Source organism: Phalacrocorax aristotelis, chromosome 5 (assembly GCF_949628215.1).
Source record: "Phalacrocorax aristotelis chromosome 5, bGulAri2.1, whole genome shotgun sequence".
Lineage (NCBI taxonomy): Eukaryota > Metazoa > Chordata > Aves > Suliformes > Phalacrocoracidae > Phalacrocorax > Phalacrocorax aristotelis.
Genome location: NC_134280.1, coordinates 15,768,958 through 15,782,277, shown reverse-complemented (window position 1 = coordinate 15,782,277; position 13,320 = coordinate 15,768,958). Strand labels below are relative to the sequence as shown.

Here is a 13,320-nt window from a genome sequence, read left to right as displayed (position 1 = left end):
TCTTGAGCCCACATTCCTGCATCTATTATCCGAACGGGATGCCAACTACAGCAAACAACCAACTCAGCTTCAGGACTGGAGCTAGTATTTCTAGTCCCAAAATCTGTCATTCCAGCCAATTGCTGAACGGGAAATCCCAGAGCTTCTCAGCAGCGTGGCCAAGTTCTCAGCATCTGCATATTTGTTTTCCTACCCATTTCATTTATTTTTTTAAATGAGAGGCTGCCTGAATTTCCCCAGGCTATGCCTTCCACTATTTGCCCACACACAGACCGACCCACACACCCACTATTCCACTACCACATAGGAAGAGAAAACACAGCGCAGAAAGAATTAATACTTAGCAAAATTCACAGTCAGATTCCAACATATTTTGAGATTAGAACAGCTATGACAAAATGTAGTTTGGTTTTGAACAATGGAGGTACAAATAGCTGCCCACAGTGAAAAGGATATATTTAAAACTATAAGGAACTTGGGCTTCCTAGTCTTAAGACTATCACCTCCCTCCAGACTTTGCTTCAGATAATCAGTGCATCTCCTCCAATTTCCTTACTCTGACAGTGTCACAGCAAAGATGCTGATGCAATAAGTTTAAGAGCATCCCACTGAACAATTTGTCAGCTTCCAGTAATCTGTGGTTTATGGATTCATGTACGCCTTACTGGCCTTTTCCTTTATATTTGACCTCTACAGAATGTAACAACATCCAATTTGATGCTGTGAATTTGTGAGAAACAGCCATTTCTTGTTTATTATTCACCTCTTTCATGCTGCTCCTCATCGAACAAACCCGCCTAGCTCTCTCTTCTCTAGGCTGGAGAGTCCTAGACTATTTAATCTCTCCTTGTAGAGAACAGTTTGTGGCACACAAAAGAACAGAATGCCAGTTTTAGACACAGCCGTGAGGCCTGAATGACAGGCTCTGATAGTCAGAGCTGCACACAGCACTACCTCTGAGTGGCCCAGAGACGATGTACTTCTTGAAAAGGGCTGGTCAGGACAAGGCTGAGGTCAGTGAATACATCCAACTGGATTTGCATTTCATGTTTTAGCAATTGAAATAGAAGTTGTAAAGGGATCAACACACAGTTGTTAGCTTGATTTACTAAGGGTAAGATGTTTGTTCCCACTGTTATCCAGTGCCTCAGTCCCCGCCTCCTCCTAACAGCTTACAAAATTCTAACCCTCACTTTGATCAGATCTGAAAGAGGGACAGACATCTCAAACCCAAGAAGTCACAAGATCTCATGAAAATAGGAAGCCAAGCAGAAGGGAATCAAGTTACTGTTCATCAAAGGAAAATACACAGCCTCAGCTGAACCATCATTCTAGATACCACAGAACCTGTGAAGAAGAAATCTCAAGAAAAAACAGGGCAATAAATTCTGCAATCACAGAGCTTCATTCTGCAGTTGTAAAAATAAATAATGCATTTTTAGGACCAAAAATCAAATCAGGGGAGTGATAAATGAGTAGAAAGTGTTGCTCCTTCTCCCCTTTTTCTCTAAGCCAGAAGTACGTAGGAAAGTCTTTCCAGCTTGTGTCTGTAAAGCTCCTAAAACTACCTGCAGGTGAAGGATGAGGAGCCTGGCCATACACTTAAAAGCTAGAGACTTAGTGGGAGTGAATCCCTTCTGACTTACAGCATCTATAAGAAGCAAATTAATATTTTATGCTGCTTGCTACCTCCCCATCCTTTGACACTGACATCCCCCCCTACAGAGGGAGGGCCAAAGACAGAAAACATTGTTCTGTTCTCGTTAGATTTTCTTACTGCTCTGGCTTTCCCCTGGAAGCTTTTAGGTCTAATATGTCACCCCCTGAAGATACCTCCCTTCCCCAAAAAACACTTACAGTGCAAAACACCAGGAGTGCAGGCTGTTCCATTCCTGTAGCCATGATCTTAATCTGTATCACTCTGAACTGAAAATAAATTCAAAGAGAGTCTGCATTTATTTGTTTGGGCCTATGCCAGATGACTTTTGGTCAGATATGGTCAACATAGTACATGTACTGATGCAAAAGACTGCATAGATATCTCTTTCCCTCCCCAGCAAAAGTCTCTGAATTCAAAGACTTTATGGCACCTTCACTTCCAGACATCTCTGCCTTGTTACTTTCTGCTCTGTACCATGCCATAGAGGGGAAATGCCAGCATGCTGTAAGAACTGTATTTTCTGACTTATTAATTCAGTGTAAAGCAAACAACCCCTGATGTGTACCTTCACTCCTAACCAAGCAGAAATCCTGAAAAAGCAACAACAAAGAGGAATACAACTAAATCACTTCCTTTTAAATATGGAGGTCTATAGCTTAACAGGATATTGTCTCATTTTTTTTTCTTTACCTCTCATTGGAATAGGGATTAATGCACTGCAGGCAGCTATGACCTCTAACACTTCATAACAGGAGCAGTGTAAGCACCACACTTTGGCAACATCCTCAGAAAAGACTGAGTAATCTGTGTATTTGGACAACCACAGCAAATATATTTACTACAAACAAATTTTTTAAAAAATGGTTAGCTGGATTAACAGCAGGCAGGCAGTGGGGATAATGCCAAAAGTCCTACAAACACATTGCTGTAGGAAAAAAATGCTTCCTCCTACTGCTTCTACTTTGCTGTTTCACAAGGCATTGGGAACAGTTCACAGGAACAGCTTTTTCTTGGAGGTGAAGAGGGAATACGGCACTACTTTGCAGGGCTTGTGGAGCAGACACAGCTCTGATATGAACAGATCGGGGATGCCTCTCCTTGCACAGGATGCATCACCAAAGGACAACATGTAGGTACCGTACAAGGGGACGGCAAATCAGAGACAACTTGAAATGCAGCAGTAGGAACATCAGTGTTCTGGTTCTGCAGCTGCTGAGAGCTAGAGACAAGCGGTCTCTTAACCCCAAATGGTGCTAACTAGCCTTCTCCCATCATTGGGACAGCCTATATCGCTGTGTTCAACTCCAGACTGTACAACATCTTAACGCCCTACTGAAAGCACAGAAGACATGAATTTTCTGCATGTTATCTGCTAATCCCAGCTGCTGCAGATACGTCTTGAACTGCTCACTCAGCCAGGATCAGAGCAGCTACTGGGTGGCCTTGTTCATAGGATCACTGAGGCTGCAAGGAGCATCTGGAAGTCTCTTGATAAACCACTCTGCTCAAAGCAGGGTCAGTAATGGGGTCAAGTTCACTTGTGTCCCCAAAAGCATCTTCACTTGTCATTGTCTCCACAGCCACCAACTGGAAAGAAGGTAAAAAACACTGTATATTTCTATGGATATCCCCAATTTTTGTGTGTACTCCCCAATAGCTCAGCTAGTAACAGGGCATTTATTTCCTGAGAAATAGTTACTGAAGGATGGAAATAACAAATACAGGGAGACAGAAAGCATTCATGCCAAGTTCACCCGAGCACACATATAGTTCAAATACTAGAGATGAGAGATGATGAGATTTTAAGGCTTAGTCCCTCAGATGGCTTGATTTAAATTAATGGAGGCTCATCACTTTATACAGGGAATCCCAGAGAGCGAGAGCGAGAGTGTGTGTGTGTAACAGGCTTATGCAGCTAGTTTCTCTCTCAAAAACATACTGCCGACATCAATAGTAGTCCCCAGTACCATCTTTCAAAACAAAGTCATTAATTTTCTTTTTAATAGCAGGCACAAGTTGCAGTGAGCTGCCTAACCACTGCTTTCAGAGCCCAGGTCTGAATGAGCTTGGCCCACAAGCCTGTAACGAATGAACTGCTTTCTAAACAGAGGCATATTTCTCAAAAGAGGTTTTTTGCTTAGATAACTAAGACAAATGTCCCATTTACATGTTAATTAAGCTACAAAATTCCCACATGCTTTAAAATCACAAAAACATGTGCTTTACACTGCACACAGCAATAAATCTTATCATTAAGAAAGGGGAGATCTCATTTCTTGGAGGAGACACTTTTACAGATTTTTAACACTCCTTATACAGAGAGAGTGAGCAGCTGAATACTGCACGCCTGGAGCCAGACCCCAACTTTCTTATAAGTCCAGAGCTGCTGCAATACGGAGCACTAGTTGAACTACAGTGACCAGTTGAATTACAGTGACTGGAAGTGTCAGACATTTTGTACAATGAACCAATTTGAATGAGATTTGGAAACATACTCAAGGGTACACCATGCCTACTAGACACCAATGCAGTCTTTGGATTTGAATTCACATCTCCTGTTCACCCAAACTTTCCATCTATAGCTTGTTCTAACCACTTATGCCGTAATATAGGCTTGTAGAATCTAAAACTTTCAAAGATGATTAGAAGGAACACACTCCACTAATACTTTCTTGTTCAGTCTTTCCCCAGGTATGCACTGGCTTAGGATCAATTGTGTTGGCAAAATAATACAAAGGATTTGCCTTTTGTCTGTGTTTTCTGTATTCATTTTGTTTTACTTTCATCCCTCTCTCCAATTGTCCCTTGCTGCTATGACTACTCCTGACTTCAGTACCATACCAGCAGTACTTTACCCCATGAATCTTTGAACAACTTTTGTAACTTACTCAAATCAATTCCATCTACTGCTTCAGGCACACCAAGTGTGAAATTCATATCCCCCTGAATTCAGTCATCGTTAAACATGGAGGCAGTTTTGATGACCAAAGTCAGTATTTTCTCCATACAAGTTAACAAACATGACCATACAAAGATGAGCACAAAGGTCTCACATAATAGAGGTTTTGCCCACTTTTCAAAGGATTGCAGCTCCATCAGGCTGACCCCCTCCTACAGTAAACAATAATGGAGATTGGCCTTCAGCTCCACCTTTCTAAGCAACATGTCTAAAAAAAAAAATACGTTAAAAGCTTAAGCTCCTAACGCATTTTCAAAATAACCTTACTACTCCACTCCCTTAACTATTGAAGTGCATGAAATTTCCGGCAATTCCATTCCCATTTCTTAGAACTTAGCTAGATTTAAAATAAGCCAAAAATCAGAGCCTATTATGACACATACTAACTTCAAAGTACCCATTTGCAGAAATAATTCAGAAATATTTAGACACTAAAAATCTATAGGAAGCAAAGTAGAAATTATGAAATACTTAAAAAAACGTTGCTTATTTCATCTCTACTCTTTATAAGAAAATCTGGGTTTCCTGTCAGGTTTCAGCTTAGGAGGGATTCAGATCAATATTTAAATTGAAATGTGTCTCTGGTAGATACAGACGTTTCATCATTACATTGTCCTACTGAATGGGCAGTATGTTGCATGAGGTATACCATAACTTCATTATAAACATGCTACGCTGCAACGTCTAACAAGAAAAATTGTAAATGATCTACTTAAGCAAAAACAGCTAGTATATTAAGGGGATGACATGTCCTGATGAATCAAATAATTTTTCCTCCTCTTTCATTTGCCTCTAAAACTTCAAAGCAATCAAATGTTGTTTATGCATAAAATTTAATCCTTTCACCAATCTGTAGTTTGATTGAATTTGCATACTCTATTTCCTACAAGTCCATGTGAAGAGAGCCTCATGTAATTGAAACCATTTCCCCTCCAGTCCTCCTATCTTTGCTGTCGTATTTTCTATTAGTACCTCTATTATGCCTAATACCCTTAATGTTGGCAGATTAGAATTTTCATTTAATGCAACCTGTATTTATAAACCAACTAGGATGAAAAAAAGAACAAATACAAGAAGGAGGAAACAAAAATTACCTGTCTTTGATGCCACACAGATCAACGTGTAAATCACTAAAATTCCCCAGGGAGCCTTGCTGAACTAAAATGAGGTCCTTGGGCTGGTTATCAATAAAGATGAGCCTCATACAGCCCTGAAAAGCAGTAGTGGGATTTAAACATTGGGAATCGGTGAAATTGTCAGGGCACCCTGTGGGAAAGAGAAGAGGCAGAGAAGAATACTGGAATGTTCATCTATTTCTGCTGGGATTTCCTAATGCAAGAACTCAGAGGCTCATTATTCCAAGTGTTTTCTTTCCTTGTGCTATGCAACTTTTTCTGTTATAAATCCTTCAGTAAGAAAAAAAAAAGTAAAAAAAGAGGGAAAAAAAAAAAAGAGAGCAGTCACTGGAAACGTCAGAGTGGTTTTCACGTGTGCTAAGCAAAATCAAAATGTGGATTTTTTTCCATCTCCTTTACACTCTGCAGTTGATAGCAACTGACTCCTGTAAAAAAGCTGTGCAAATTGTAAAATCATTCTTGGTTAAATTCTGCTACTGAAGCAATCCACAGAGTAAAAGGACATCAAGCAAGAAAAATATTTATATCTGAGCTTCCTCAGTATTTGGCCAGCTTTGAGATCCAAGGCCTGCTGCGCATCCTCACTTAGTGCTATATCCAGAAGGTTCATCAAGATCAGAGCCTCACTGCGGTAAGCACTACACAGACATATATTAGATAAAAAGAGTTGATGACAGTCCCTTAATCTAAATTCATGCTTCCACCCCAAAAAGCAGAAGCTAGTATTTTTCAAGACTGTTCTTTCCATTTTAAATATTGAGCTAAACCTACATTCATTTCCATGAGAGCACAGTACCTAAATACCTTTGCAGAGCTGAGTCATATGTCAATTACGCTCTGAAGTCTAAAGTCACTGAGCCTCATCAGGACAGGGATATCTACAGGAATATTAATAACACTAATAATCCCCAGGCCTTTCAACTAGAGGAGAAAAAAAACCCACTTGTGGCTAATACAGCTATGTAGCTTTTGCATGTTTTTCCAGCTAGACGTAGGAACCATTGGTTACCACTACCAGTGGTCCACTTTTATAGCTATGTTAGCAGTTCTGCTTATTCTCTCTCTGTCAGGGTTGATCTTTAATCTTCCCATAGTGTTGTATGCACTACAACTCAACTAGGGGTCTAAAATCAGTTATTACAACATTTGCTCTTAGCTGCAGAGTGCATCTGGGGAGACATCAATTGTGAACACCTGAGGATCTGCATTATGAAAACTTGTCCTACATCTGTTTGAAACAACCTACCTCCAAAATAGTAGCTGTTCCCAGAGTAGATCCTTGAGACAGTGGTTGCATGGCTAGCAGTGGCAGCATTGTTATCCAGTGTCAGGGTAATGCGATGTCTTCTGGCATTGATGTTAACAGAATGCCAAAGCCCATCGTGGAGATTGGTGCCTGCCAAAAAACAAGTACAAAGAGTGAAAAAAGATACAGGAGACAACTTAGTTCTTCAAACCCCCATTTGTTTCCAACTTGTGACCACAAATGTGCAGCTGACCCCAAAACAGGGAAAACTGGCAGCTGAAAAGAGCTCATTACCTCTGGGAAAAAACTGGCGTAGAAGAAAAGGCCCAAGAAAGACACAACTTTTGAGAGTATTTAAGCATATCATCTCACATTTTTACCTAACCTGTTTCTGGTACTGCAGGCATTCAGCAAGCTAGAAGGGACCTTTGCCTTTCTGGTAGCACATTATTACCATTTTGTGTGTGCTTGTCTTATTTTCAGTCTGTTGGAAAACGCTTATAGCTCACAGGAGCACGCAGAGGAGATCTCTGTTGAGCTTCTGGTTCTAAACACATACATGAGATCAGAGATTATTAGATTCAGTGAGATGGTCACACATTGTCTCAGGCTCCAATATGAAACCTGACAAACTCCAGTAGGTACCAGTAGGATTTCTGTTCCTTAAAACCCCCCAGCACTAAGCATGCAGTCTTATTGATGGATGTACCAAGCCTTTCTATACTAGATTTCAACATGGGTCTTGTGAGAGTAGGGATTGTTGCTCTGACCAGCAACCTATGAAGGTACACAAGAGACTGTGGTACTGTATAGTCTCTTTCTCTTCTAGACACTTGTGCAAAGTGCAAAATAACCTCTGTTTCCTTATTTTAAAAATCAGTATTGCATCTCCTGGCTCTTGAAATAGCACCACACAGCTACAAAGAAACTCTGTATCATCTATATTGACAGCCATGAAAATCAGTGGGCAAGCTTCTGAGCTCACACGCAGTGGCACAGATCAAAAGTAACCTAATTACAGCTCTAAATATTGCTACCATTAGGCTGGAGTCACTGAGACCAGGCACAGACAACTAGTATTTACTCCCCTCCCTAATGGAATATTTTTCATTAATGTAGCTTTCAGAAGAAACAAACGAGCTTTTAGTGACACAAAGAGGTGTGAGAACAGTTCAAAACAAAATAAAAAAAATTGTGGGTGTTATGTGTATGAAAAGCCATTTCATTATGAATTTGAAAGTGAGACAATTTCCACAGCAATGGCTGTTAACGTATGCACAATTTCCATAGAATAAGAAGCTGGCTTCCAGGCAAAAATGGATGATTTTTCAACTACAAGTCCATTTTGAAAGGAAATATCTTGTTGAAGCTTAAAAGATGTCAAAACAAAATAGGTCCCGTTTGGGGCAAAAGTATGTCCATTCTTGAGCAAGCATGAGTTTATTGTGAGTACCTGATATCTGCAGAACATGACACTTGCAAGTTCTGCACATTTTCCATGTGTAAGTAGGCAGTTTAGCAATGTTTTGGATAGCACCAAAGACTGGGCTCAGGTTCATGATTTCAGAACTACATAAAAACAAATATACCCAACCAAATATTGACATTGTCTCAGCTTTGTCAACAATTTAATTAGGACTGCAATAAAGGCTGGAAACTCAGTTTTCAGCATTCAATTGCAGCAAGCCAAGGCTGTAGCGATCTACATGAATAAGGATAGATGCAAGGCTGCCTCATTTTCTGTCATAAAGGGGAATGAAACACTCATATGGAACAGCTCTGCTTTGACAACTCTGTCAGATTTTATCTCTCCTTCTTTTAATAGACACATCTGCCCTCTTTTAGTCTGTACTGGGAATATTTTTATATTACATATTTTTAAACAGCTGTTCTTCTAGAAAATATTATTATTTAGTTCCATTTAAATTCTATCAGCCTATTACCTACTCACCTTTGGAAACTGGGTATTCAACCTACACAGAAAATTAATTTCCCAGTCTCGCACCCAGCATGGCTGTAGAGCAGCAAGGGATGTGCAGAGACCCTGGGCTAAGCCCATTTCTGTTTCGTATGCCAGTATGGCTTATATAGGTCACACTGGGATGGCAGCTGGGCCACTCTGGCCCTGCCTCTGCTGCACATTCTGAAATTATTTCCCTCTTGTCTCTGGGAGCCAATGAATAGCTGTTCTGGTAAGCATTTACAAGCAATTTCCCCTGAATTTTAGGTCAGAGATGCAGCACCATTTTGCCTTCTTGCATCTTGCAGCTGCACAAAGCAACTTGCAAACTGGCTAAGGAGGCCAATGAGGGACTGGGAGGAGAGGAAGCCTATAGCCAGTCTCTCTTCTGAGTGTAGTGTAAAGGGAGAGTATAAAGCTGCAGTCATGGGAAAAAAATCAGCTCTGAGGCTGCTTTAGCTTGTGCTGGGGAATGGTGCAGTGGCTGAGCTGGCTCCCAGCTGACTCCAGCACAATCTGAGGATGGGAAACAAGGTCTTCATGTGACCTGACCGAAGAAAATTTAGCGTGACTGTTTAAGAACACAGAAGCTGAGCTAATTGTCAGGTACATTGAGTTTGGAGGTCTCAGGATGCCAGCTTTCCCTGCTTAGACCTGCCTTAAGCTGCACAGAGTGGTTCTACTACTGGAAAATGAGAGAAAATTCGAAAAGGGAAAGGAAGATTTGGTGCTTCCTTGTTTCACCATCCTTTCATCCTGTGGGGTTGGACCTTTGTACTTTAAAGGGGGACAGATGAGAGTAAACAAAACTAAAGTACCTTCACTGATTTCCACTGGGTTCTCAGTCTCTTTCTGAATAAGTAGTGTCAATCTCCCACTATGAAGGTAAACCAAGAGAGGTCCCGAATTTTCAGACAATTCAGTGAACAGAAGTAAGCCGTCTTTATTCCATGTTCGAAACTGGAAGCTGACTGACAAACCATCAATTTGAGGAGTGCCGGGTAGTAGCAAGTAGCTTTGACTGGCACTGACAAAGGTGATCGGAACAATTTGTGGTTCTGAGCAGAAAAAGGTCACGTTCCCCTGCAAATAGTAAAAATCAAACATAATCAATGACAATTTTTATTTGGTCATCCCAAAACATCCATAGTTAAATAAGATAATTGGATTCCTAATGGCCTCAAGACTGAAATAGGTATTGTTATTCAGGCACAAACGTTTAGAACTCGTTTGAGGGTGCCAGAGCAGTGGCACAGGCTGCCCAGGGAGGCTGTGGAGTCTCCTTCCCTGGAGACATTCAAAACCTGCCTGGATGCGTTCCTGTGCCCCCTGCTTTAGGGGTGCCTGCTCAAGTAGGGGGGTTGGACAAGATGATCTCCAGAGGTCCCTTCCAACCCCTACCATTCTGTGATTCCGTGATTCTGTCAGGAAATGCATCTGTCCATTCTCAGAAAACACATCTGACTTCAAAATTTTACTTTAACCCTAAATAGAGGGGGGTATCAAAAATCAAAACCTCAGCTCTTAGAAAGATTGAAACATGTCCAAATGCCCCATATCAAGACCATGCCTGGTACAAAAGGGCTCGTTTGGTAGCCCAGACAGACCATCTCCACATGGCCAAATCTGCTTTGTGTTTCCCAGTACCCCCCATTTCAAGGCCAAGTTTAGCTTTATGTCAATAAAATCAAACTCATTTGGATCTATGCTGACTTCAGAAACTGACACTGAAGCACTAGCAAGTCCACTTGAGCCTTCATGTGCTGTGGGATGTGATACAAATGTTCTGCATTGGCTCTCCCACTGATGGGACAACAGGGGAGTGAACAAGGCAAGCTGCAAGTGAAAGAAACAAACCATCCTTCAATGCACAGGGATCCAACCAAACAGACTAGATTTATTCTAAATATCAGCCCAAATGTAGCCAATAAATTACAGCACTTTTTTCCAATATACAGCAACGCTACTTAACCTTAAAAGTAAAAACTCCCTCATCTACTTGAATCTACTACACAGGGTGAAACATGAGGCAAATTTCCTGGGTTTATTTCAAATATTCTATATATATAACTTGCAGTAGCATTACTGGTTATGTTTTCTTTTACTCAGAGTGACACAGCCCTATGCTACTCCAAATAATAAAAGTCCACTTAATAACAGTAGCTTAAGTAAATAAAAATAACTATTCTGAAATTATTCCAAAATTCATAAGAAAACTCAAAGAAAAAGTCACTTGACTACATTATTTATAGTAGGAGGAAACGATAGTGAGATTTCCTGGCCAGTTCTAGGTCTCATGGTTTCCATGGGGCATTCTGAGGAATTATTAAACCATTACATACACAGCAAGCGTGGTGAAATCCAACACCATTTCAATGCCAAACTTAGTTGATTACCTCAGTCATCCCACCCTGAAATAAATGGCATTATTTGGCTAGAAAAGCAGCGCATTTATTCAATGCAGTCAGCAGAATCTGTATCAGCATGTAGCAGAGTAGTTTGTAGACGAACGGACTCCATTTTGTTCAGTGATTGTAGGTTACCCAACCAGGTCATTCAAGCCATGTAATAAATCCTTAACAATATATAAAGCTGGGATGCATTTAAGGAGCCATGTCTTTCAAAGCCACTCCAGGAAATTGTTGCAGCCAGCTTGCTTTGAACTAGGCTGCTTTGTAAAATACCAACTTAAATCTCATAAAAACATCAGAGTAAAAGGCTTTCTTCATGGCACCACTTCTTATCAGAGCTGGTACCTCGCTCTAACAGGATAATTATAATGAACAGCACTTGATGGATTTGTAGGAAAGTTGCATAGTGCTTGGGGAATTCCTCTCTGAAATCTCAGACAGCTGATGGAACTATCACTTTCAAATGTTTTTCTAGTCTTTATTTTAAAATGGAAAATAAATAAAGTGACAGAAAGAGACTGAGTTACCACTGGATGAAACAACCCTTAATAGATATATATCTACAACAAGCAATTTATGTATTCCCTGACCTGTTAGGTGCAGAATGCTACATACCAGATTTAGCAATGGCGAAAGGTATCCGTGGGTATATCATGATAGATTGAGCTTTGAGATATAATCCAAAGCTTATCCAAACTCACCTGAATATTAGTCAGGTGGGAAGAAGAATAGAAATTTGCTCTCAACCATTTAAAAGTTTCTGCTGCCTGCTGGGTTTTGCCTGCATAAGAGGTACCACAGGATTTTTTTTGTTATTGTTGTTGTTGTATTTCCACCTCTATTTTCAATTGAATTCATGACAAATTACACAAAATAAAGACAGTCAACTGCAGTGATGTATACAAACATGGTTAACTTTACGTAGAGATTTTTAAGGGTTTAGACATTAAAAATGTCAATGACAAATTTTCCTTGGAATTTTAGATGTTTACAGCGATTCAAGTAACTCCACACAAAACAGCAAGACATTTACAGATCTTATACATACATAACACCGGAACTTGGAGGAAACGTTATCTGAGTCAGCTCTCAATTATCTAATTTGCTTCACTGGCAGGAGGAGGCTGTAACAAAATGCAAGACTGTAGAGGGGAAGATTTGTAATATTCAGATAGGAATTCTGTCTCAAAACTTTTGTCAAAAAGCAGATTTTACTTACCAGCAGAACAAGCTATGCCTAGACTGACTTAAAGGTGCCAGAGAAAGTGAACACTGAGATGAAAAAAATCATGTTTGTAATGCACAACAAACTTTCAGATGACCTTAAAATAAGCCAGTAAAGACCCTGTGTAGTCAATATGCTTTCAGCTGTTTGCAGCAGCACCGTAGCAAAGTATCCCTGATGCATATGCATGGGTGCAAATATGAGGTCAAATTTCAATCTGCTTTTGGTATGAGGTTCTCAGAACATGCAACTAGTCCTAAACTCATGGATTGCTGTGACCCCTTGAAAAACTCAACAACAGTCTCTAGTCATTCACACTAGATAGCAATCCATGCCATCCGGGATCCACACAGAAGTCTTGTACTGGGACAGGAGCGGTTGATTGCTGATTGAATCCATGGCCAATGCTGGGACATATGGGCAGGACCTATGCTTCTCTTCCCATACTTAACCAGGTAAGACTTCAGGCTCTGTAGCCTCTCCATCGACTACACTGAAGCAGAGCAGATGTGATCCCACCTGCCACAAAAACAAGCAGGTGGGAATGCATAAAGTCAGTGCTGCAATATTGTGCGTACATGGGACTAAAAGTACATTTTGGAGGATAAAAAAGAGGTGTGTTTGCCTTTTGCAGGTGGGGGTGGGGGTCTTTTAACAATGTATTTTTGTTATTCTTATTCGAGAATTGAGATCTTCATGTTGTAAGGGGCAATAGCTAATTTT

General features: G+C 40.5%; 1 protein-coding gene across 1 annotated transcript in view; it reads right to left on the bottom strand.

Annotated features, from left to right (window-relative positions):
• The window catches only part of CNTNAP5 (contactin associated protein family member 5), a 297,497-nt gene that overhangs the window by 135,797 nt on the left and 148,380 nt on the right, over positions 1-13,320 (bottom strand). The window contains exons 8-10 of the mRNA XM_075093104.1: positions 9,780-10,044; positions 7,002-7,151; positions 5,714-5,885 (exon numbers count right to left, since the gene is read on the bottom strand). Of these exons, the coding sequence (XP_074949205.1) occupies positions 5,714-5,885; positions 7,002-7,151; positions 9,780-10,044 (587 nt within the window). The remainder of the gene's footprint in view (positions 1-5,713; positions 5,886-7,001; positions 7,152-9,779; positions 10,045-13,320) is intronic.